Source organism: Carcharodon carcharias, chromosome 20, assembly GCF_017639515.1.
Source record: "Carcharodon carcharias isolate sCarCar2 chromosome 20, sCarCar2.pri, whole genome shotgun sequence".
Taxonomy (NCBI): domain Eukaryota; kingdom Metazoa; phylum Chordata; class Chondrichthyes; order Lamniformes; family Lamnidae; genus Carcharodon; species Carcharodon carcharias.
In genome coordinates, this window is record NC_054486.1 from 8,148,557 (window position 1) to 8,175,816 (window position 27,260).

Consider the following 27,260-nt stretch of genomic DNA (forward strand, 5'->3'; position numbering starts at 1 on the left):
TCAAGCTTGAAGGTTGATCTGCCGGACGAGGAAGTGTATATATAATTGGCTTAACAATGAAGTTGGTTAAAGGTAATATGTGGGTGCACAAGCCATGCAAAATATTCGGAGGGGGCAGGAAAAAGAGAAATGCCAATCAGGGAGCATTTGCTGGATTTAATAGTTGACTTAATTTAAGATGAAGATGAGTTGGCCACTGTTTGTATGAAAAACAATGGCAGCAGGGAAGAAAGTTAATTGAAAATTGCTATAAACCACCATAGCAAAAGGAAGCAATTGATACAAAATTGTTCCAACTTGGAATGGCTGTACAGCAGCACAGAAGTGGCCATTTGGCTCATTCTGACTGTGTCATGTTTTCGTTATCGCAATCCACAACTAATTCCACTGTTCTACTATTTGCTAATGGGAACTGGTGGGGCTGGGTGAAGAATGGGAGGAGAAAAAGGATTCTCTCAAGTATTCTATTCAATGTGTTAATAGCATCATATTGCCCCTGTCGCCTTGCTACTGGAAAGTTGACCTAAAAGTGTGAAATGTCTGCTCTTTGAATACAGAATGAGGTGATAGATGCCTTACCTAGATCTTTTATAGTTTCAGAGAACGACTGAAAAGGGAATTTGTGTTTAATACCATTAAGATGTTTGTGTTGACTGCTTCTATCTTTTATCTGTTTGTTACTGGAGAATTTAAGGGGATATGTTCTATGCTTTGTTTACTATTTATTTACGATATGAAAGATATTTGAAAGTTAGTTTGCTTTAACACAAAAGGGAACCACATCTGGTGCTTCATTTAAAGTCCTCTTCCTTTGAGTGTATGACCGCTGTTAATATGAAACCAGTCACTGTGTGATACCGTGGGTTAGAAACTTGCCTTTTACTTCTGGGAACATTAGACCCTGCTCTGCTAGTTTGTTAGCCACGGCAGATCTTTACAATCCCAATTTCCTGCTCTCACCTCAGTTATTTATCTGTTATATAACATCTCAGTTAGTTTTGTTTCTGTGATTTTCTGAGGCATTGTACCCTGCATTCGCATAACCCACTGTTTGCAGAAACTTTTCCTGGATTGGCTTTTAACTTGAAAATTAGCAGCTGCATTTTAGAACCATAGAAAAGTTACAGCACAGAAAGAGGCCATCATGTTTGTGGCGTATTCCTACATTATAATTCTGATATACTTCAAATGTACTATATTGGCTCTGAAGCATTTTGGAACTTTGAGGTTGTGAAAGGCATTCGATAAATGAAACTTCTTCCTTTAATCCTAATTTTAAAATTAAGTCCTTTTTCCTCAAGATTCCCTTACTAGGAAGGAGAATTGTTATCTTTTCTCTAAATTTCCTTTTCCATTTTAAACACCGTTAACTTTCTCATTTCCAGTGCACACAAGCGACATTTATCCAGCCATCATAGTTAACTTGCTTTATCCCAGGTATTATTTGACTTAGATAGCAGGGCCATTTGATACCTGAGAAGGTGGTTGTCCCTTTTGTTTTGCAAGCCTCCGATAAGAGTCCCATGCTCAGGGTTACGAGCCATGGACTACTATGGAACCAGCAAATTTCCGATTGGGATGGTGGAAGAGCTAGAACCTTGAGGGACAAGGGCTACTTACAGGTGGAGGATCGTTTGGGAAGAGGACTTGTATTTCCTTTAAGCACACATGAGGAAAACAATAGGAAACCACCTATTCCGAATCATATTGGTGATTGAAATTGAAACTGAAAATGGGAGGCTCTTACAAGCAACTGAAGAGGAAAGCAAAAGACTGAGGCGTGGAGAAAGGAGCAGAGGACCTGCCCTTAGGCAGATCGTTACTACAATTATTCTACTAATCATCTTCCAAGGCTTGGTTTACCCTTCCTAACATGGGCTACCCAAAAAAAAAACACAGTACCTCGAACCAGAGGTTCTTCCTTACCAATTTAAAGTCCTGTAATGATACCCAGCATCCAAGAGGTTTCCTGACTGCTTTTAGCATCTGCAAGGTAGGATTTAATGATGTTTATATCTGGACGAGACCAAAATTTGGTCTTGCATTGGAACACTTCTGCCACAACTTCACCCACCCCCATGATTGATTGATTGAAAAATGGTTGGCCAGCACGTTGTTTAACCACTTGGGAGGATTTTTCTTGTAACTCTTGCCGCTGAGTTTTATTGGGTGGTCACTAGTATACGCTTCATTTTCTAGACAATTATTCATTCATGTTAAAATGAATAATACACTAACATGGAAGACTTGATAAATGTTTTCACTCAAATGTGTTTCAAAGGGGCTCTGAACCCAGAGCCTGTTACAATTTTTATTTTTTATAGAAGTTTTTTTTCATTTTTTTGTATCTATTAAACACACAGCATAGTTTTAAGACAGAGTAAAACTGTATGTGATGGGCACAACATTCAGCCGATATCTATAATATATTTAAAAAGCTTACTGCAGTGTCCCCTTCTGTTCTGAAAAGCCTTCCTTTGTGTTGCATTTCTGGCAGATTTTTGTTTCAACTTTTCTCCATTTTATATTCCTGTGTCCACAATAGTAATGGAAACTGCTTATGTGAACTTGTCATGCTCTAATTCCACCTCCCAGTCAATGCTAGTGCTATAACACCTCGTTTTTGGGGCTTCCAGCTTCTCTGGCTGTACAGAAACTCCTTTCCCAAAAATCTCTGATTTGCAAACTACAGTCAATTTTATGATTGACCAAAAAGTAATATAAAATTCCGAGTAGGTAGGTAATTCGCCATAGTCCACAAGGGGCTGTGTGCATCCCTCTCTATTAGAGAGAGAGACAATTGGTTATATAGCTTGAGGGGCACCACAATGCATCAAGCAGAGAGTAGGTGAAGAGGCAGGACCCAAGTCTACCTCAGCTGGAACAGCAATTGAGCCTGCACTGTTGGCGTTAATCTGACCATAAAGTCTTTGTCTTTTTATTCATTTATGGGATGTGGGCATCACTAGCTAGGTCAGCATTTATTGCCCATCCCTAATTACCCTTGAGAAGGTGGTGCTGACCTCTCCTTGAACCACTGCAGTTACTGCAGTGTAGGTACACCCACAGTGCTGTTAGGAGTCAGGATGCTGAGTGGCTTGGAGGGGAACTTCCACTTGGTGCTTTTCCCATGCACCTGCTGCCCTTGTCCTTGTAGATGGTGGCGGTCATGGGTTTGGAAGGTGGTGCCTAAGGAGTCTTGGTGAGTTTCTGTAGTGCATTTTGTAGATGATACAGACTACCGCCACTTCGGTGGTGGTGGAGGGGGTGAATGTGTGTGGAAGGGGTGGCAATCAAGCAGGCTGCTTTGTCCAGGATGGTGTCAAGCTTCTTGAGCGTTGTTGGAGCTGCACTCATCCAAGCAAGGGGAGAGTATTCCATCACACTCCTGACTTGTGCTTTGTAAATGTTGGACAAGCTTTAGGGAGTTAGGAGGTGAGTTACTGACTGCAAGGCTCCAAGCCTCTGACCCGCTCTTATAGCCACAATATCAATGTGGCTAGTCCAGTTCAGTTTCTGGTCAATAGTATCCCCTAGGATGTTGATAGTGGGGGATTCAGTGATGATAATGCCATTGAATGTCACGGGGTGATTGTTAGATTCTTGTTGGAGATGATCATTGCCTGGCACTTGTGTGGTGCGAATGTTACTTGCCACTTGTCAGCCCAAGCCTGGATATTGTCCTGGTCTTGCTGCATTTGGACATGGCCTGCTTCTGTATCTGAGGAGTCGCAAATGGTGCTGAACATTGTGCAATCACCAGCAAACATCCCCACTTCTGACCGTATGATGGAAGGAAGGTCATTGATGAAGCAGCTGAAGATGGTTGGGCCGAGGACACTACCCTAAGGAACTCCTGCAATGAATTACTGGGACTGAGATGATTGATCTTCAACAACCACAACCATCTTCCTTTGTGCTGGGTATGACTCCAACCAGCGGAGAATTTTCCCCCTGATTCCCTTTGACTCCAGTTTTGCTAGGGCTCCTTGATGCCACACTCGGTCAAATGCTGCCTTGATGTCAAGGGCAGTCACTCTCACCTCAACCTGTGAGTTCAGCTCTTTTGTCCATGTTTGAACCAAGGCTATAATGAGGCCAGGAGCTGACTAACCCTAGTGGAACCCAAACTGAATGTCAGTGAGCAGCTATTGCTAAGCAAGTGCCGCTTGATAGCACTGTTAATGACCCCTTCCGTCACTTTACTGAAGATTGCGAGCAGACTGATGGGGCAGTAATTGGGTGGGATTTGTTCTGCTTTTTGTGTCCAAGACATAACTGGGCAATTTTCCACATTGCCAGTTAGATGCCAATGTTGTAGCTCATATCATGTGGCAGGGGCAGGGCAGCAAGGTTTAGTTCTTGACTTCACCACACAGAAAGACAGCTGCTGGCACCATCTTTAAAGAGTGACAGACTTGCATGCATTTCTCCCTTAATCTTCAGGCTTATCTGAGCTAACTTTACGAAGACCCCTTTGGTCAATAGGAAAATCCTCACCCCCATTTGGCTCAATTGAGCCCAAGGAGCCGACTTGGAGGCTGCTGCTGACATGCCTGAGGGAAGACACTGGGTGGCCCCACAGTTTAACGATGCCTCCCTGTAAGTTCTCCTCCAGGCTGCACAGGAAAGCTGAGAAGTTGGTCTTCCCTGGGGACGGCAAGAAGAGACCCTACCACCTGACCTAGGAAACCTGAATGGAAATTGCAGCAGAGGTCAGCTGCCATGGTACCCAGCAACACTTACAGGTGCATTGCTGCAAACAGCTCAGTGAACGCCTCCGCTCTGCCAGGGTGAGTCCTACTTACTGCCCAAGGCCATTGAGGTTTGCAATTGGCAAAGCAGGATGGATTGTCACATGGGGAGAGATTGACCAACCGGGCACTGGCAGTGGGAACACCAGCACCAGCTGTCTGCCGATGCTTATGGGCCAAACGCTCTGCCTATTGTTCAGAGTGCCCTTCACATCCAATGAGAGACACATGGAGGAGATATCTGGGAGCTACCAGACGGATGTCACTAGCATATGTGGTCAGCTGATCCTTGTGTGGAGAGTGGAAGTGTTCTTCCTGCTGCTTGCAAGAGAAATGGGCCCACAAGACCATGGAGAGGGCCAAGATCGGTGATGGAGTGGCCGACATTCACGCGCTAATGCCCACATAGGAAGAGGCCCTAAACTGGCAGGAGCATAGGGAGACCATGCAGTTGTGCCAAGGCTGCCTGAGAGACCCCGCACATGTCTCCATTGGACCCCTGGAAGGTGCTGAACAGTAAAGACAACACTCATGGCAATCAGGCATATCCACACTGAAGGATTTTAATGATAAATGGAAAAGGTTCATTTACTGATGGCTAGTCCCTTAATATAATTAATGATGATATAATAGACAAACAGTTTTGATTTCTACAAATGTTGCTTGACTATCCAGCACTATTGACTATCCAGTTTATTGCTAGTACTGCCCACCATCTATTCTTGGTGGCAAGTGCAGTTAGGATATTATTGGAATCTGCTGGGGTTCAAGAAGCACCATATTCCTTAGGCGATTCCTACTTGAGATCATCACCTGGTTTCAAGCAACTGATGTTAGAACTATTGAACTCGTTTGTTTGAGCTCAAGTGCATCTTTATCTTCTGTATGTCAGATTCACTCATGTAGGCCCAATGTGCTTAACTTTGGCCTCCATTAATGATGGTACCTGTGTCACTGCCAACCTGCTTCATTGTTCCTTCACCTTTGCGTGTCCTTAATCCAAACAAATCAATCACCATCTCCTCTCCTGCTGCTCCTCTATTCACTCAAATCAGAGGGGTGAAAATTTGAGTCAATCTGGTGTATAACAGGCCTAGTCAACAAGCATTATTTTGTTTATGCTGGCAGGCAAAGGCATCTCAGACTTCTTTTGCCTATAAAAAAAATCTCTCTGCACTCCTGCATCTCGACTTCAAATGTGAGATGGTTATTGATTTCATGTTCTCTGAGAACAAGGCAATTCATGCTACTGCCTCTGGGATTCTTCTCCCTTCCTCCTTACCTGGCTCGCAACTTTCATTAGATCAGTGATTCTCAAAAGGTTTCTCTTCACGACCCAATCAGGCGGTGTCAAAGACCTCACGAATCACCTACTGGTCTTACTCCACCCACTTTTGCTTGCCAACACACAATATCAAAATTAATGGAATTTGAGTAAACTATAAATATTTTCCTGTATTTTTGCTATTAATTATTAATACATTTATGTGCATTTTTTTAAAATTAAATACTTTAAGTAAATTATTAATTCATGCCAGAAACATGGCATGTCAGACCACAATTTGAGAACCATTGCATTAGATAAATGCCATTTCACTCTCCCATCTAGCCTCCCACCTGTACTAACTCAGAACTCCATTTTTTTTGCAGTTCCTTGCTCCCTCCAAGCTTATACCATTCATGAGGCTCGTATCCTGCTACCTCAGTTTGCTCCTCATTCAGCTCTTGATCATTTAAATTCCCATCTTGGCAGCCATACTGGCTAAATCATGAACAGTTTCTTTTCTTCAGCCATTTTCCCTCACCCTTCAAAACTGGCATCATCACTCCACTGAAAAAGCATACCCTCGACCCATCTTTCCTCTCCAACCTCCCTTTCCTGCCTGAGGTCCTCAGGCATGTTATCACATCCTAGTTCCATACCTATTGCTCCTGAAACTCTCTGTTCAAATTCTTCCTTTTGCGTAGCACTGAACCAACCCAAGCCAAAATCATGAATTAGGTTTTTTGAATTCTTGCACAGGATGTGGGCATCTTTGGCTGGGCCAGCATTTATTGCCCATCCCTAAATGCCCTTGAGAAGGTGGTGGTGAGCCACTGCAGTCCATGTGGTGTAGGTACATCCACAGTGCTGTTAGGAAGGGAGTTTCAGTATTTTGACCCGGCGACAGTAGAGCAACGGCAATTTAGTTCCAAGTCAGGATAGTGTGTGGATTTATGATTGTAATTATTTTATTTTATGATTATATATTGTAATCTTGCTGCATTATCTTTCTCCTTCATCCTCAACCCTTTTTCTAATGTCCAATACAGTTGACTTTGCTATCCTCCATGTGATTGATATCGCGTGGTCCCATTACTACCTTTCTAGAGATAGTGCATCCCCAGAAATGTCATTTTTTGCCCTCTCTGTGCAATCATCTCCAATATCTCCCCAAAAGGCTATCTTTGGCCTATTTTTCATTTAAATGCTGCTTCTAGATAACATCATCCATCGGCACAGGGTGAGTTTTCACATGTAAACTGATGATATCTTGCTTTGGCTTGCCACCACTTTCCTCAGCTTTACCTATACCATTAGATTGATTGTCTTAATTCAGTCATATTTTCTCCAGTTTCTTCCAAACCTGTGACCTCTACCACCAAGAAGGACAGGGGCAGCAGATGCATGGGAACACCACCACCTGCAAGTTCCTCTCCAAGCCCCATACCACCCTGACTTGGAACTATATACTTGTTATTTTACTTGTTCCCTCTCCAAGCTCATCTTGTCCGTGAGACCCACTTTCTGCTCACTCAACCTTATTCTCACCCAACTATCTTCCTGACCCCCATGTTACTTGAAAAAATTAATTGGTCACTCTCTTCAGATATAGTCTCCCTTCCTTTCAAATCTGTTTTCATCACCTGCCCCGCCCCACCACCAAAATTGCACTCAAACCTTGACAAAAAATTTAAATACTTACTGCCTGAAGCTAACATGGCCCACTACAAGTGTTGGAGGCAAAAAGCAGCAACACCTACCCCCCTCTGCATGGAATTCCCATTGACACGACATTCCCACTTTTTACACACTCCATGATGTACTCCATTTCCAACCATTCCATTGATTTTGAAAGACAAAGGTCATTATAGAAAACCATGATGTGCTGTATGCAAGGCAAGATGTTAGCTCTGATCGCAGTCAAATATCTTGTTCCAGACAAACATAAGTGAAAGAAATAGGTTGTCTCATGGCACTAGGTATAGGCGACTCTCATTGACCAACTGAATTGGACAGTACATTCTGCCACTTTTCCAACTTCCAGGCTGATGCATCCTTACTATGGCCTGTTAGGCCAGACAGTAATTCAGGGTAAGAACCCCAACGTCAAAACCTAGAGAAACAGAGTTAACATTTCAAGTCCGTATGATTCTTCTTCAGGGCAGATTAGGTATGTTGAACTGTAATCCCCAGCCCTTTAAAATTAGAAAAGAAAAAACAGCCTGCCTGTGTCAGCGAGGGTTGAAAAATATCTGTTCTAGCAGTTACAATAGCTGTTTGTTGACATTATCCCAAGGGCTATTATTATATCTTTATTAATGGTTGGCTTTCAACAACCTACAGTTATCCCAGCAGAGGACTCTAAATTCACAGCTTGATTTACAACTCAAAGGTTATGAAAGGATTAGATGTGGGGTTTTAAGTACAAGTTTGTTTGTTTTCATAATGGATTGAATACTTGAGGGGCTTTTAAAGTTTTGAATGGGCTTTCATGAATGGGAGTTTTTTTTTAAATTATGATGAAGGGTTGGAAGAGATATTTAGATTTTTATTTTGTTTCATCTCAACATGTCTCCTGAGGTCTGCCCATGGTGAATACTGGGTGAGTTGGCATGGAGGGTGTAAGGGCAAAGGGTGGTTGATGGAGGGGGCATGGGTTTGCATGAGTTGGCACTAAATTGACATAGAGGCTATGAGGAACCATGGGAGTGGGTTGGAGGCCATGGGTTGACATGAGTTGCCATCAAGTTGGCTTGGGGGTTTTAAAGGGCCATGGAGGCGGGTGGGGGGCATGAGCTGGCATGGAAGGGGCATGGAGGGTGGGTAGGGGGGGGCGGTGATGGAGTGTGAGGGGCTAGCCCAGAGGGCCTAATACTTAACAAAACAGCTGAGGCGAAGTCCCATAGAACCAAGGCGGGCTTTTTAAACAGCCTATCTCTGCACTTGGAAGCCCCGTGGCCACCTCTGATCTGTGCCTGGGGTGGCGGGCCTGACTCTATCCCGCATCACGCCCAACCCCCACTTCCCAGAGTGAAAATCGCACCATTCAGGACGCATTGTCCCAAGGCAGGTGTACCGGGCTGAGAAATTTCCTGCTACCTGCCTCAGAAGCGAAGATCCAACCCATTAGGTGTAGAAGCCCATTCTTAATGAGCAGAAGACTGCCTTAATACTCATTTAATATTCTTAAAGGATTAGTATTGTAATAACCTGAAAGGAGACCTAAGATAGGAAGGTGGAGTTATTGGAGCCGTATATGGGTAGTTCCAGCTCGGTAATTTGTCTCCAGTATTCCTGTGGCTTTTGGACTCATGAATTTGGGAATGAGCCTAATGTTCAGGGAGAGACTAATTTTTGCTGCAGTAAGAGGAATAAAGCACTGAATCTGGCTGCAAGTTTCAATAGAAGTGACAGGAAAAGGAAGGATGTGGAGGGAAAATGTAAAAGGGCCATAGAGTGTGATCTACAGAACAGAAGAGACCATAAAAAGGAAAATTTTTCAGGGGAGGAAAAGAAGAGAGAATGCAAAAGAGAGACTTGAGACCTTGTGGGGCATACAGACCAAGTGAGTAACTGAAAGCCATCAAAGAGAGGAATAGGCATTAGCAAAAATAGACATATAAATGTTAGCCGCAGTTATTTTTACTTTCAACTTGAACAATACTATAGTATTTGAATGTGTCCAGAATAGAGAAGAGCAACGGGATAATTGCAGAACGCAAGGGCTCTAAATTCTGATAGAAAACTTACACAGCTAAGTTTGTTTATTTGTATAAAAGAAGATTGAGTGAAACACAATCAAATCATTAAAATGCTGAGAAGCATAAATTATATAAATGTAAACAAGCTTATTTGCCTTTAACTATAATCTTAAAACTAAGGGCCACTTGTTTAAAATTAACAATCCTGAAGTGAGACCAGAATAAACTTGTTTTCCCTTCACAGAGTAATGGGTATTTATGTAGAGAATAGATCTGCAGAATAAACAGTGCCGTAACAATTTAAGTTCTTCAGAAAAGGAACTGCCAAACTATGTGGCTGAGAATGGGAATTGGAGGTTATTGGAATAGGTATAGATTGAGATGATCAAGTGCTCTTCAAGTTACAATGATTCCTCTACTACTGTGCAAGGAGAGGTAGATATTGTCTTTTGTTTGGTCAGTGTCACAGCCTAGGCTGAATAGTGAGGCTGTGGACATGACTAAGTCTTTTGGACTTTTGCTTAAATAGTTTTGGGTCACAAGTACTGTTGATGCAGAGCCTTCCTTCAGGGCATGAATTTGTTGTGAGTACATTTATTAAGTTAAATTATACATGCTGTGTGGGGAGAATAATATTCAAAGGTTAGGCAACCGTTCCTCATTCCATGTGTTCTTATATTCTTAAAATAGTGCTGATTATAATCTATATAATTCTGATAAGCAAACTATGAATGAATAATGTATTAATCAACAGTGGTGTAAAAGTACTTTAGTTTTCCTATACAGAAGCATGTTTAAGCCAATTTCTCTAGTTGAAAAGAATTGATGCTAAGAATAACCGAGAGGCAAATAGCATTTGCAGAAGGACCTGTAATGGGAGTACTTTGTAAAGGACAAAGCAATGGAAAGCTACTTAATGTAAATTTTATAAAGCAGATGGATTTTTCCAGTAATTGCCAATGTTGACTTGTCTAAGTTACCCGAATGTTAGAAAGACACCTAATTGAAGAATGAAGCATAAAGTGGATTTTTTTTTTAACAGCCATTGAAGGTCATGTGATTCATTGGATTGAAAGCAAGGCCTCATTTGGAGACGAGTACAGCCACCAATGCTACTTGCAGGACCAATTCTGGAGCTACTGGAACAGGTACCATCCTTTGTTATGTGACATTTTGGTACATCTTATGTTTGACGTGATATCACCAAGAAATGAATTTGCTGCATCAAAAGCAAGCATATTTGCAGAAGAAAATCAAATAAACATTTGAGGGAATAATACTGTATTTCAGTTCTTGTTTCTTTTAAGACTTTTTAGCCTGAGCTCTATGACTTTGCATGTTCTTAAGTTCTGCTATTGCTACCAATGCTGTCTGGATTACGTATTGGAATGAGAAAAAAATCCATTTTCTCTTAATAGGTCCACATTAACTATAATTTTGAAGGCTCAAGTCCTTAATTTCATTGAAACTTGCTTTGAAGTTTAGTCTTTAAATTGACATCCATGGTAGGCGAGCTATGACCAATTAAAAAGAGTGTCACCAAGGTTTCCCATTAGATCTTAGGTTTGCATTGTCCAAACTTTCCTGGGAAAATGATTAAACAAAGGCTCAGGGTTGATTAAATTTAGAAGAGTACCCCAATGCTTTTTCCCCCCCGTAATTTCAGGAGCATGGTACAGTAGGGAAAAATACTCAAAGCAAAGTATTGGCCACCTCCCTTGGTAAATTATGTGGGACAATAGATCATGGCAATATCCTTTCAACTAAAGGAGCTGGATTTGAATCCAGCCTGGTCCAAAATGCTGCAATTCATGACTTCTGCCAACATTAAGGATTCTACATGATATGTGCTAGAGGAGATTTACCCCATTTTTAAGTGGACTTTAGTTCATAGCATTGGAGAGTCTGTACTTTCCCAAAAGTAAACATTAAGATGGCAATCTCTGTCAGAAAGGCCATTAGAATTATTATGGGAAATGGAAAAAATTATGACACTGTAAGGATGCAGTTCAGAACTGTTTTGCCAAAAATTCATTCTGCAATTGGCTGTGTTCTATCCCTCTGCATGCATGAATTTGCATTTGATGAAAAAAATGAAAGCTTGCTCCACTGCCAAGCATTGAAATATCTCACCATGATGAATAAAAATATATAGAGCTAAGCAAAGTGCTGCACCCCATTAACTTAAAGATGTATAGATTTGAAATGCACTGTTTCTTTCCAGTCAGGGCTCCTCTAAAATAAGATGAGAATCTCATATTATTCTCTTTCCTGAGCCTGTAACTTCAGTCAAATAGTGCAGCAGTCTGAGAGCATTAATGCTATTTAAGAGAGTGAGTAAATTGTTACCTGACCACCAATTGACCTTACGACATCTTGCATGAAGCAACTCTGTCAACCACATCTAAAAGGTGACGTTTCGAGTCCTCATGACCCTTCAACAGAGTTCTGTTGAAGGGTCATGAGGACTTGAAATGACAACTCTTTTCTTCTCCACCGATGCTGGCAGACCTGCTGAGTTTTTCCAGGTAATTCTGTTTTTGTTTTGGATTTCCAGCATCTGCAGTTTTTTGTTTTTATCACATCTAGAAGGTATTTGGTTAAAATTCTTCATTTCATCTAGCCAAAGACAATCCAATGTTCTCTTTTCATCTTTCACCCCTTTATCTAAAGGGGATAACCAGCTTATTCTTGACTGTTGTATCTTTTAATTGTTGTACCTTGTTTAAAATAAGCACCAGAAAGTTTAATGACTCTCTAAATATCATAGAAGTAAACTCTGACACTAAACCAAGAATGGACCCCACAATGCTTTGAGCTAGTAGGGAGTACTATATAAAGCAAAATTCAAAACTACTGCATGAAACTCTAGTACATTAGATGCATTAGTTACAAGCATGTTGTATTCGGTATCTTCAAGGCATGCACTGTTTAAGATTGACTGTAACGTCCATAGCGCAACTCTGGTTGAGGTGTGCCTGTTTTTGCCTTGTATCCTAAATGGACTAACTCCTCATAAAATGTTGCAGAGTTATTAGCATGACATAGTTACTGAACTAATAATAAAGGTTGATTTCTTTATTTTTAGGTCATACTGTGTTATTCTCCACAAGCAAAACTACCTTCTCTTGTATCCAATATAAGCTTATCAGTTGCTAGCATTGTTTTTGTGTTTTCTACACAAGAACAGTTGCTCATTTTTTATCTTCCAGTTTTCTTCCCTCTGGTTTCATTATAATTACAACCTGTCAAGATAGTGGCAGGTTTGCTCCCAAGCTATGAGAATGTTACTTTAATCTTGTGGTCAGGAAGAACCTGAGAATAGCTTTTGAATGATTGAACCATGATGAGGGGTAATGAGAGCTCAACTTGTTCTAGTTACCAATAAATACAGCTTTTGGAGGAAGGCTGGTTGTGGAGGAAGACGTAAAAAATTTAAAATGTCCATAGAATGGTTGCAGAGATATTTTTGTCTACCACCAGGTAAGCAACATTTAATTACTGGTGATACCCAACATAGGTCTGATGTATAATTTTCACAATTTTTTTATACGTAAATTGTAGCAGAGGGTAATTTGAGCAGTCTGTCTTGTATCACCTGGCGTAAAATTTACAAGTAAGTGCCACTTAGAACAGATTACTGTTTAGCACAGTGAATACAAAGTTGATAAAGTACTGAAAAAGAAAGCTGTCAAATGTTTGATTCACAGTAAAAGGAAGCACAAAGGCAGCATAGGTATTTGGAAAAATGGCCTAGATTGATCATAAGTGTGATCCTAGATGAAATGAATTGGATGGCTTTTTCATTCCTACATTTTTATGTCCATGATCTCCTTTGCTTAAATGTCTGCATCACGTAGCCAAAAAGAATCAAAGGTGACCATATTATGTGGTATGAAAGAGAGGGAGAAAAGCATTCTGGCTGGAAAAATTTAGAGACAAACGTCCTTATCGAATTTTGCAACAGGCCTTACTGTGGTAAGGAAATAATTTCTTTGATAAATGAGGATTATTATCTTCTAATTCCAAGGATTATGACAGTTGTTACATAAATTGACAAACCATCACACTTCAATAATTAACTTATCCTTGTCCAAATCTTTTTATTTAGTATTTCAGTGTCGTCATACTTGCCTGTCCACAATTTTTGTTATCAGTATTCTGGATTGTTTTAAATAATTGTCATCGTTTAAGGTTCTACAAACATACAATGTTCTTAGAGCTGCATAAGCAATTAATTTTGAAATGATTCTTCAATAGGTACAGTGTAACTTGTTAGAAATACTCAAAGGAAATTATCTTATCATGGTCATTATCTTCCTCCCTTCCCTCCACTCGCCATCCAAAATAAATTACTTCCCTGCCATTCTCAGATTCTCAATTCTGTCATCCAAATTTTGGGACTGATTGAAGCAGGTGCTAAGTATTAGAGCTATCATCTGACAACTTTTCATTCTGTCACAACGAATAATGGTCCTTTTTGATTTGCCAGAAAAAAATATTTATGTAGGATTTCCTAACAAGATGTGCTTTTAATTTTCATTTTGTTAACTCCAAATGTTAAATGATTCATTATGCCACCATTCTCATAATTATTTGACCATATATTTTTTCTGTATGAAAGGAACTTGGCCTTAAGTGATCATGGTCCAAAACCATTAAACCACAGGATGACATTTCCTTAAGCTCGTTCTCTGTATGTTATATTTGCAACAGGTGAAACTGATTGTTTTTATTGAGCAGTGTATAATTTTGCTTATAAGTAACATTTTCTTACACCAATACATTTAAGTCAGCCAAATTGTAATTGCCACAAACAGCCCTATATAAAACTCCTAGATTTTTTGTGTTGGTCCCTTCAGTAAATTCCTCCCCACCAATTTTTGTTTTTCCTCTTTGATTGAGGACCTGGCTGTTGGATTGTTGTTTTGTGGAGTACATGTTATATTACAAATTTCTACAGATTCTGGCTCCTCAATAATAATACAATTTCTGAAGTTAAGTAAAATTTAGTTGTGTGTTGAAATCTGTTTTGAGTACATGCCAGTTCCACTGGAGACAATGCTATTTTTTAGTTCACTCCAAAGTAACTTGTTGAGCCTTACTTAATAGGTCTACTAGGTTCTTTGTTTGGCTTTAAGAATTAATGTTCAGTGCTCACCTTCCATTTTAAAAAGCTGTGAATCATGATCTGCTCCTTAGAACTGAAACAAGTTCTTCAGTTTGGCATTAAGACAGTTCCAAAATTATTTTTGGCACTAAAGCAAACATTTTACCCTACCCTAATTTCACAAAGTTAATGACACAATACATTTATCGCACAATTAGCAAAACATGAGCTACAGATTTTCCTTTGTGCTAAGGTGAGAAATGGAACCTCTGAAGATTAGAACTTGTTGTTTGGATGTGGAAACAACTTAGTTAAGGCAACTTTCCTGAGGTTTTATTTTAAGTTGGCACAGATCTAAATGTGCCAGATGAAAAGTTTTTGGAGTATCACAGTTCAATATCGATGTGGTAACTTTTATAAAAAGTTGAAGTAGCATTATTTTACATTTGTGGGTTTGGCAAATACACTTGGGAAGGTTGTGAGTGTCAAGCTGCTTGAAAAACCGCTCATGCATACCCAGCCTCTGTTGGCTTTATCGGCTCTCCATACATGAAGAAATAAAAGGTCATTCTTCTTCTTGTAGTGCGGATGGTTTGTTGACATATTTTGACACACTGGTGTAATGCTGGCAGGGTCTGACCTTAGAACAGCACCATGGGACTGTAGGTCAGTCCAAGGCTGCATTATTGGCAGGCAGGGTGAAAAAACCAATCGCAATACTATTAATTTTCAATCTGAATTGGTGAATGCATGATAAATGTTCAGTCAGCACTAGAAGAAGTGTAGACACACATTTCAAAGATGTCTTTTCTTAAGACTGTTTCTATTGCCTGCAATCATGCAGCAGGAAATAGTTGGATGATGTGATAAACATTCCCAGGCCATGAGGTTATTCCTATTATTTGTCATTATAGTATTAATTTCTGCTGCTTAAGCTTTGCCTCAGTTTTTCGTGTTAAAAGCATGGGAATAAGAGCAGATTTCCAAGGGTCACCCGTCGTAAGTCAGAGACAGATTTTATATTTGCTTTCCTGTAGTCTGGAGTAGGCGTGAAGTCCAGTTAAGGGAGATGCATTTAGTTATTGTGAACTAAAGGGGGTGCCAGGTATCAAGGGTTCATATAGTTCTCAAAATAAATTTGTGGGGGTGTTTTGCAGTAGAATGTGTTGGTTGTATAAAAACTGGTTCAATAATTCTCATATTGAATATGGAAAACTGCTGTACTGAGTTAGAAATGGTTTCCTTATTAGATACCAAACTGGAGTAATTAAAAAGCTTTTAATGGTAGTTAGATCAAAGAATTAGTCAATTGAATTATGTTGAATACTCAATTCTGTAATCAGAGTACCTCTTTTAAAATGTCATTATTTTACCTCTGGCCTGTTTAGATATGGGAAAATGTAATTATAATATTATTGGATTTATTTAATTAATTTAAATACAAGACGGAGCGCATATTAAACTTGTTTAACCAGACAGATATTCTTTATACATATATATCAAATAAAGGTGTGACCTTTACTCTGTCTGATATCAAATTGGCTATATTTATTACAGTAAGAATTTAGTCAATTTGGTTTTATTTGTTTCCCACTCTGCAAGTATTTGGCTTTAGTCCCACTGTTTATAATGCAGTCCCATTTAGTTGAAGCTGTCACGTGGTACAGAAAACGCCTTCAGCGTCCATCAGCATTACTCCAAGGCTTCAGCTCCAATTTTTATGTTATTTTTCATTCAGATTAGACAAGCGTCTGAGTTTCTGTGGTATATGAGCTGACAGCATAGATCCTGTTGAGTTTGCCAAAGGCCTGGTCACAGACACTCTGCTATGTCAAAGAATGTCAACCTCCAGACCTTACGATTCAGACCTATATGTAATTTTTAATTGACATTTACATCTGACATTTTGAATGCATTCTTTATTGTTGAAATCACATTTCTTCAGGAACAGTTAAAGACTGCTCCTTGGGGCTTGCTACACTGCATCATTTCATATAGACATGATGTCAGGTTAACTTCTGGAAGTAAAAGATGACATAATCCTTTTCTCCTGATTAGATTGATATTATTTGCCCTAATATTTAGAACCCTTAGGGTGAAATGTGCAAGAATATTCTGAGAGCATAAGATGTTTACAATATTGTTGGAAGTTTTGAAGCAACTACTATAAGTAATCATTATACTAAACCTTGAGTCTATCAACTTTTAAGTTATGGAACTGTCCTCTTCTCTTCCCCACCTCTGGACCATGGTCATTTGAACAAAGTTTATTATCCAGCATCATTACTCCTTTATTTTAGTAACTCCCTTATTTTAGTTATATTACTATTAGCAATGTATTCTGAGTTACCCCACCTCCAGCCTCCCCTTCCTTTCCAAAGTCGTTAAACATGTTTTCATCTCCCAAGCCTGTGCCCAGTTTTCCCACGACTCCATGTTTGAGCCCTTCGAATCAGACTTCCATTCTTTCCACAGCACTTAAACAGCCCTTTTCAAAGCTCACACCATTATTAGTGGCATCCTGTGTGACTGTGACCATGATAAACTACTTCTCAAAATTCTTGACCTGTCTGCAGCTTTTGACACGACTGACCGCACCATCCTCCTCCAACATATCTGCTGTGTTGTCCATCTGGTTGGGCCTGCCCTCACCTGGATCCATACCTCTGTATCCAGTCATAGCCAGAAAATCAGCTGCAATGATTTCTCTTCCTACTTTCAAACCATTACCTGTGGAGACCTCCAAAGATCCATCCTTGGCCCCCTCCTATTTCGCACCAACATTTTGCCTGTCAGTGATATTATCCAAAAACGCAACTTCAAGTTCCACGTACATGCTAATGAAATCCAGCTGTACCTCACCACCTGTCTACCACTCCACTGCTTCTGATTTATCACGCTGCTTCTCCAACATCCTGTATTGGATGAGTAGAAATTTCCTCCAACTAAATTTTGGGAAGACTGAAGCCATTATTCTTCAGTCCCTGCTACAAACTCTGTTCCCTGAAAATTTGGAAATGCATAACACTATTGGCTGACATTTATTTGATTGCAACTATTTTTAAATGTTTTATTTGTATGTAATAATGCTGTACCTTAAAATTGTGATAATACAATGTATATGTTTCTGACCTCAGTTGTAACAATACTGCTGTGTCCTTAGAGAAGAAAATCTTTTCCCCATTATTTCATAAGCCATCATAATATAACCACAATTTTGAGAAATAAATCTCATCTTTCCATCATAGTATGAGATATAAAATATAAAAAAGAAATACTTTTTCTTGTAGCCTATGAAAAGCTGCAGAAAGACTTGCGGCAAATGTTCTGCCCAATTTTTCTGAGTCATAAAGAAATACGAGAATGGGCTTGAGGCTTCAAATATAAATGTTGCAGAACAAAAATGCAAAGTTAGAGGGTCAAATAAAACTATTAATATTGGTATGTAACTTACTGAAAGACCATTTCCTTAGCCACCTATTCTTGGTCTTGATCTGGAAACCCAACATTTTCCATCACTGTACTTGATGGGGTTAATTGGTTGTTTTTAATCGCCAAATAACCGTAGATTGAAAATGTTGATGTTTGCTCAGTGTTTAAAAAAAAAAGTCATTTTTTAATGCTACAATGCAATTGACTACTAGCATTCATCATTGAAACAATGGTTGGCAAACTGGTAACCTCATAATAAAAAAAAATCGGTGGAGTGATGGGTAATGAAGCTTTGCTTGTGAAGACAGCACAAAAATGCTGTTGGGTCCATTGCATGAATATTACGGCAAGGGAATCAGTGAACTTTCTCAGCCATCAATCTTTTTTTCTTTCCTTTTTCACAACCAAATATTTTGATGCATGTTCTCCTAATTGAGTTATCTATCTTAGTAACTATCAGAGTTGCGTAAAAGTTGTCTTCACATGCAGCTGAATCTTAAGTGTATTAATAGACACTCCACGGATTTTCATGAGAGATAATTATCTTGTTTATTGCTATTGTTCTTTCCATACTGTCAAATAGAGTGCTTTATTGTGGCCAGAGGCCATTTGATTATCTTACCTGGCCTGAGATTAATATGTCATCATCTTCAGTACACTTTGATGTTGCCCTAAAAATTTCTTCCTTTGTTTTCGGTAATAAATATGCCTTTATCCAGGAATGAATGCTTCACATCCTAGTGTTTACATCCCAATTGTCAAGTTATTGCTGCATAGCTGCTTTGATATGTTGTATTCTTATTCAAATAAAAAAATCTGTGAATTCCTTTTGGGTTGCATGTCAAAAAATGTCAAGGGAAAAGAGATCTGAGGACTAATGCTATAGGGAGATGTTTCCTATGCAACAATTTTTGAATATGCGGCTTCTATGATAAAGAGGTTATCAGTTGCAATAGTGTCTGTGCTGACCTTCCTACGTCTCTTGTCTGTGTGTCAGCTCAGGTTTCGTTACTAAGTTTTGATGTCTAGTTAGACCTTATCAAAACTAATGCCATCTGAAGTACTAGACTTAGAGTATTCACATGACTAAGATCAAGATCTCCACAGTACATTGAATATTATGAAGACTGGCTACTGTTCTGTACTGCAAAAAGTAAATTTGTTGAATGATTTTAAAGGCTGTAGATAGGAATTTATCAAGAGGGCTTTGGCAGCACTGTTGTGTTTATATCTGTTTAGAGCTATTTGAGAATATGAAGTTCTAACCACCTTGAAACAGTCAGTTGCTGTCTAGAGTTAATCAGCTGCGGAATTTGTAAACTGCACATGTGTCAAAGTTGAAAATGTTAGCAGTCAAATAGAAGCTTGAAAAGGTTATATCTGATAAAAGCCGTCAGCAGTTGACTGAAGTGATTTATGGGAATGTAATGGCACAAAATGCCTCATTTATCACTCATATGTGGGTAGGTTAAGGTTTCTAATGTCGTATGTTATAATCATTGACCACTTGGAATTGTCAAAATGGTTCAGCATTGACCTTCTTACTTCTCATTTCAAATTGTTCTTGTTTGGTAATAGTAATTTTCACAGAGATTATATTACTCTGGTAAATTTTGTATGGTTTCATTTAAAGCCATTCACAGTTAAAAGTTTAAACAGTCCATCACTGATGAATTTAAAGCATCATTGACTATCACTATGGAAAAATGTAAATGAATTCTAAATGTTTCTGATTTAATTTAATGACATTAACTACAGGATACGAGATGTGTTTTTTTCATGAGAAATCATTCTAACGGTGTTTATTTTGTTATTTGGCATTTTTGATTTTCTCAGGAAAATCATAGTACTTTGCAAATATTTCAGGTATTTGTAATTGAGTTTTATTAAAGGTATATTGTTGTTTGGACCATAATATATTTACTGAAGAGACATAATGGAATTTGTGCTATAAGATCTTTTAAAATTCAATGCTATCCAACTAATATCTAACGAGTAAATAAGTACAGCGGAAAATCCAAAGCAAAAACCAGCTACAGCAAGATTATTAATTTTTTAAAAAGCTTTTACAAAAAAAAAGTGTCAGATGCAAAGTCTACTGCCCAATTATTCACAAAGAAAAAGCGACCAGTTACCCATTAAGGAATGTATTAGATGTTAATGTGGAATTAGGTTTTTCCAATTATCTTTCATAGGACAGTGCACAAAACAAGATATTAGAAATTTAATATATAGTAATCAAAAATGTGAGCACTTAATATTAAGTAGCCATTCATGTACAATTTTGGGTTCAGGGGTAAAAGGGAAATATGATGAGAATAGATTTGTAATTTCAAAAACTTTTGCATGTATACACTTTCTGAACCAGAGTGTGGCATATTTTATTACCTTCATAATTGTTGAGGTTACAGTTATCGCTTTTACTTTAAGTTTATATGTCTTGCGCTGCAAGAGTCAAATTAAGATCAAGATTTCCACACCTAACTGATTCAGGCACACCAAAACAAAATCTGTTCAAATACCAAACATTTCTTTGTGTTGTATTTCTGTATAACAACAGAAATGTAAAGATTAGGACATCTCGCTTTGATAAACATTTGCAGTTATGTAGTACCAAAGAGAATGTTTTACTCCTACCTATTGCATATGAATGTGGGAATTTTTATCACTTGGAATATAGTTAACTTCACCTTTTTTTAATAAAGCACCTCTGAATTCTGAACGATATTAGCTCTTCACATACTGAAAAATATTTTCAGTGTCCGAAATAACAGGTCAGTAAAGAAAAGTGTGTAGTTTCCATATGATTACTATATGATAGAAGCAAAATAATGAACAAAGCCATTAAATTACAATAAATCACTGAGAAGAGTTCTACAAGTGTGGAAGAATTGAAAATGTGTCCTTTTATTAACATTTTTAAACAGTGCAAAATGGAAATCTTCCCTGATGTTTGAACAAATTGAAACTTATTATATTTTGAATTTTGATGTATGTTTCTGCAATCATCAAAATATTAAATTTGATTCTTACATGTCATTATAATTAACATTCAGACAGTCGGGGGATACATTGGCGTAGTGGTAATGTCACTGGGCTAGTAATCCACACGTAATCCCACCACAGCAGCAAAAAAATCTGGAATGAAAGCTAATCTCAGTAAAAGCGACTATGAAACCATCACTAGTTGTTGTTAAAAACTCATCTAGTTCACTCATACCCTTTAGAGAAGGAAATTTGCCTACCTTACCTGGTCTGACCTACACATGACTCCAGACCCACAGCAATGTGGTTGACTCTTGACTTCCCTCAAAAGGGCAATTAGGGGTGGGCAACAAATGCTGGAATTGCCAGTGACACCCACATCCCATGAAAGAATATTTTTTTTTTAAATAGAATACATAAATCACCAAAGAATTGACAAACTTTGGTCTAAGAAGAATCCTCTATTTAGCTAAATCTTCTGGTCACAGAATGAAAAATATTCCATCACGTCACCTACATTACACCTTAGTATCGCCAAGTGGATTGTGCCACATCTCCAATCCATCTTATTTCGTTCCATCAAAACATTACCTGTTTCGGTGATTTCACTTTATCTACCATGACAAACTTTCTTATTTCATATAACGCACATTCTATTAACATTATTTGGTCTATAAAATTACTCAAGCCTACTAAATTAAACCAAGTTCTATTTCCTTTCTCCCCAAAGTTTCTCAATGTGTTGTCACCTCACAAAACCAACTTCATTTTTGAATCAGTTTTCTGTCACTGTCATGGCACAGAAAAGGCTTTAGTCAAAGTGGTACATTATCCCACAACATTGTCTCTGCAGCCTTAGACATGGTTACCACGTGTGCAGTTTTGGCCTCTTTACTTAAGGGAGGATGTAAATGCAATGGAGGCGGTGCAGAGGAGGTTTACTACAATGTTATCTGGAATGAACGGGTTGTCTTATGAGGATAGGTTGGACCAGCTGGGCTTGTTTCCACTGGAGTTTAGAAGAGCGAGAGGTGACTTGATTGAAGTTTATAAGACCCTGAGTGGTCTTGACAAGGTGGACGTGGAAAGGATGTTTCCCCTTGTAGGTGATTCCAGAATTGGGGTCACTATTTTAAAATTAGGGATTGCTCTTATAGGACAGAGATGAGGGCAGGTTTCTTCTCTCAGAGAATTGTGCAACTTTGGAACTGTCTGCCTGAGAAGGCAATGGAAGCGGGGTCGCAAGGGTAGATAGGTTCTTGTTAGGCAAGGGAATCAAAGGTTATTGGGGTAGATGGGAATATAGAACTTGAAACACAAAAAGTTCAGCCATGATCTAATTGAACAGCGGAGCAGGCTCGAGGGGCCGAATGGCCTACTTCTGCTTCTATTTCGTATGTTCATATCTATGTACATCATCCCTCTCCAATGACTTTCCTCTGTTGTCCAGTACGACAAGATTGCCTTCACTTGGTTGCACTTTTACGTACCAAATTATAGCCAGGGCATTTCTTTCCTTCTTGTTCCCACACTGTTGGCCCCAGAGGCCCCTAAGGTATTGGAGAATCACAGCATTGTTACAGTGGAGAAGGAGGCCATTTGTTTCCTTGGCTGCCTCCTCACCCTCAACTACATGCTTTGTTTAGACAACTTCATACATAAATATGGGGCAGCTTCTGCATGTGAACTAATGACATCTAGCTCTACCTCTCTACTAATTCTCTTGACTCCTCCACCACCTCTGTGTTATCAGACTGCTTGCCCAATACCCAATCTTGGATCAATCGCAATTTACTTCAGCTCAACATTGGGAACATAGGAGCAGCCTTTTGGACCTTAAGCCTGCTCCAAAGGCTGAAGCCATTCTCTTTGGCACCATCTGCAAGCTCTGAATCCTTCCCATTAATTTCTTCCCTGTGGTTGGCATTGTCTCAGATTGATTCAGGCACTTTGCAGTCTTGGCATCCTAGTCGTCCCCAAGCTGAGCTTCCAAACTCATGCAGTCTCCATCGCTTCCCTCTGCCCTATATCTTATCCATGGCTTTGCCACCTCCAGCTTTGATGATCAATTGCTCTTATGGCTGACAAACTGAAGTTAATTCAAAGTTCTGCAGCCACTGCCTATCCCGTTCAAAGCCTCACTCATCCATCACCTATGTTCTTGCCTGACCCACATTACTCTAAGCCCCCACCAAGCTTTGAATTTAAAATGCTCATCCTTATGTTTGATTCTTTTATGACCTTGCCCCTCCCTGGCTCTAAGTTCCTCCAGTCAAAAAACCTTTCCACATCTTGTTCTCTGTTCCTCTGGCTCTGACATTTTGTACAACACTGCCACCACCCAACCATCTCTCACCACCCCCAACCATCTCTACACAGTTGATGACCATGCCTTTACTCCGGAATTCCCTTACTAAATTATCCCACTTCTCCAAGTTTTACTTACAACCTTCCTTACAACTTAAACCTTTAGCCAAGATTTTTTATCAACCATTGTTGTGACACAGCAGTGATGGTACCAATGGAATGCATGCGCATCTATCTAATACGTCATTTATATGAAAGAACTGTTTTTAAAAAAATGGTCTGTAACATAGCCTAAGACAGTTAGTGCTGTAATATCTGCCTTTTATAGTTGAGGCTGGATTCCACATTATTGTAGCAAGGTTCTGGCAAGAAAAAGTCCCTTTAGGTGAGTTTTGAAACTGCACAATTGACATTTAAGTTGTACATGCAGGAAAGTGAGGGTACAAACTGCTACAGTATGGAGGCTTCCCACAATTGCAATGCAACTTATGGCATGTACCTTGTTTTGAGCCGCCACATGAAAGATATTTCCGAATGGGAATGGGGTTCCTCTCCCCAAATGTCCAGTTAGTGTACATTGACAGGAAATACACACTACTTGGCAGCAGGTTCATGTGGTAGTCATTAATACCCTCCTCTCTGCCACCCAGATTATCAGGTCATAGGCAGACTGAGAACAAGGAGTATCGCTTAGCAATGAGGGGTATCTCCTCACCAGCTCGTTCATAACACCTATCAGGAACATGAGAACACTTGCTTAGGAATTCTACATGAGCCACACCTCCTCCAGAACTCAGCTGACTGCCTGGAGTCAACAAAGTTCGGTAATGGTATGAAAGAGGAAAGCATATACTTCTCCCTTTGTGTCATTGGCACACTGATGGAGCTAAACTTCAACCATCCCACTGTCCTGCAGGAGAATGGAGTGCAGGAGTGATTTGACTTTGTCCAAACCCCTTGAAACAATTTTTTCATCTGACTCTGGTGCTTTTCCAGGGCATCCCAAAGCATTTTACAAAATCTTCATTTGAAGTGTATTCAGTGATGTAAAATGAGGGAAACATGGTAGTGAGCAGAACAAGCCCCTACAAACAGAAATTAGATAAATTAACAGATCATCTGTATTTCTTTTAACTGATAAGGGATAAAGCTCCCCCGTTGTCCTTCGAAATAAAACCATGGGATTTTTTTTGGTCCAGACAGGGCCTCGGTTTAATGACTTATCTGAAGGCTGACACCTCGAACAGTCGAGCACTCCCACAATACCATACTGTAATGTCAGACGTGATTAGCTGCTTGAGTTTCTGGAGAGAGACTTGACCCCACAACCTTTTGACTCAGCTGGGACTGTTTCTCACTGAGCTGCAGCTGACATGCTTTCCTTCAGGCTTTGAAAGCCAGAGGAGGTACTGGAATCCAGAACCAAGATGGCAGCAATATCAGCTCCCATTGAAGCTGTCAGCTGCCACCAGTGACTCCATTGCTGAACCTCATTATTCATAGAGTTGATCAGCCGCTGTATGGTTGACTGCATTATCTCAATGTTGTGAGCAAATACCTCACACAATTTGGAAACTGACTTCTCCGTGCTCTCCAATGTTGTGTGCAAGCTTGTTATCGGGCAGGCAGGTGCACTTATAAAGTACTGGTATTTAGTCATCAATCTTTATGTGTCATTCGGGCCCTCAAAATCTTCATCTGTGCCTTCTACAGAAGATATAGGATGCGAACCTGTCCTTTGGCAAGCCTCTTGCTGTGCTATCCTATCCACAGTCTGTTGTGACCTTGTATGGTGGAAACCCCTAATGCACATCCCTTCAGCTGACTCTCTAAGGTACAAGAGACCCTCTAAAGCCTCTGCGTTGGTATTTTTCTAAGTTTAGGTCAAGTGATGCTTCTTTCAGAGGACTGTTCTCCTGCATCTCTGCTTCCACTGGGTCCTGTTCAGCTGCTAGACCTGAAAGGAAGGAAAGAGATATAGATTAGGATTAAGTGGTAGCTCAGAACATCAGTACTTTGTCATGCATAGTGTGTGAGCATGAGATTTCAGTGAGAAGGGAAAGCGGGCAAGGTGATCAATAACACTTTGATGAATCCTTCAGCTTTGCCAATTGCAACATTTCTGACTCATGCCCTGCCCATGATGTCCATGACAGTACGTGGATGGATGATAACCCTCCTCCTGTCTTTGCCTCCATCCTTATGATGCATGCCAGTTTCATGCAAGAAAGAAGGCAGTTTGTGGCAATCTAATGAGCTGTTTTGAAGATGTGCCTATCAGGATTGAATCATGTGAGGTTTGTGTAAAAGATAGTACAAGTGTGAGCGGGCAAGGTAAGTAATAGGACAATTGCAGGTGCTGTGTATTATGCTGGCAGCAAAAGGAACTAGAGTAAAATATGCTGTAGTAATTAGAAACAAGTGATGAGAAGCAGGAGATGGGGAAATGTTGTGAAGGCAAGGGGGTTACAAGTAGTGCAGGGCTAAGAATATGAGAGGTATGAGCTTGTGCAACTCTTGTCAGATTAGTAAACACTTTCCTGGATTGCAGCCATGTCGTTGGTGAAATACTTTTGGGATTGGCCTGCTCTCCCCACAGGTGTTGTGCATTTCGCCTGTGTGTCTTCCTCCAGCTCCAGCTCCAGAAAGAGGACAGTTCTCTTGCCAACCTCCTCCATCAACACCTCCAAAGCAGTGCCTAAAACTGTGGCAGATTCTACCAGCTTCTCAGCTTCTTTGTTCCCTGCCATGTTTACAGTTCTCTAATTGTGACTGGTTGCAGCCACAGTGCACCTCCCCTGCAGCCTACTCTTAAATAATGACGAGGACACCTGAAATTCCTGATCCAGCCCACCCTCAAATAGGCAAGTTGTCAGTGAATAGCACTAGTAACTTCCCCATTTGAAACAATGAAGTGGAGGAACAAAGTTTGCGTGTTCGCTACCCAGATGATTGAGTAAAGCTGCATATTTTGCACCAGATAATGGGGCAAAACCAGTTTCTCGCATGATGGTTTTTAGGCTGAAACATGAAGAATGGCCACTTGGACAGAGGATTCCAATAGACTGCCTTGCTCCCATAAGACGTAGGAGCAGAAGTCGGCCCATCGAGCCTGTTCCGCCAGTCAATGAGATGATCGTGGCTGACCTGATAATCCTCAACTCCACTTTCCTGCCTTTTCCCCATAACCTTTGATTCCCTTACTGATTAAAAATTTGGCTATCTTGAATATACTTAACGACCCAGCCTCTACAGCCCTCTGCGGTAAAGAATTCCACAGATTCACTACTCTGAGAGAAGAAATTCCCCCTCATCTCTGTTTTGAATGGGCAACCCCTTACTCTGAGATTATGCCATCTGGTCCTAGACTGTCTCACAAGGGGAAACAACCTCTCAGCATCTACCCTGTCAAGCCCCCTAAAAATCTTTTTATATTCCATTCCATTTGAAATAAAGGCCAACATTCCATTTGCCTTCCCTGTTACCTTATGAACTTGTATGCTAACTTTTTGTGATTCATGCACGAGGGCCCCCAAATCCCTTCATGCTGCTGCTTTCTGCAGTCTTTATCCATTTAAGTAATATTCAGCTCCTCTATTCTTCCTGCTGAAGTGCATAACCTCACATTTTCCCATATTATATTCCATCTGCCAAGTTTTGCCCTGTCACATAACCTGTCCGTATCCCTCTTTGAGTCATCCTCACCA

The 27,260-nt window shown here is 39.9% G+C and overlaps 1 protein-coding gene across 5 annotated transcripts in view; it reads left to right on the top strand.

The window, feature by feature from the left end:
• The window catches only part of cdin1 (CDAN1 interacting nuclease 1), a 136,332-nt gene that overhangs the window by 81,387 nt on the left and 27,685 nt on the right, over positions 1–27,260 (top strand). For all 5 annotated transcript variants that reach the window (XM_041215239.1, XM_041215234.1, XM_041215237.1 and 2 more), the window contains one exon: positions 10,762–10,867. In XM_041215239.1, coding sequence (XP_041071173.1) covers positions 10,762–10,867 — 106 coding nt within the window. The remainder of the gene's footprint in view (positions 1–10,761; positions 10,868–27,260) is intronic.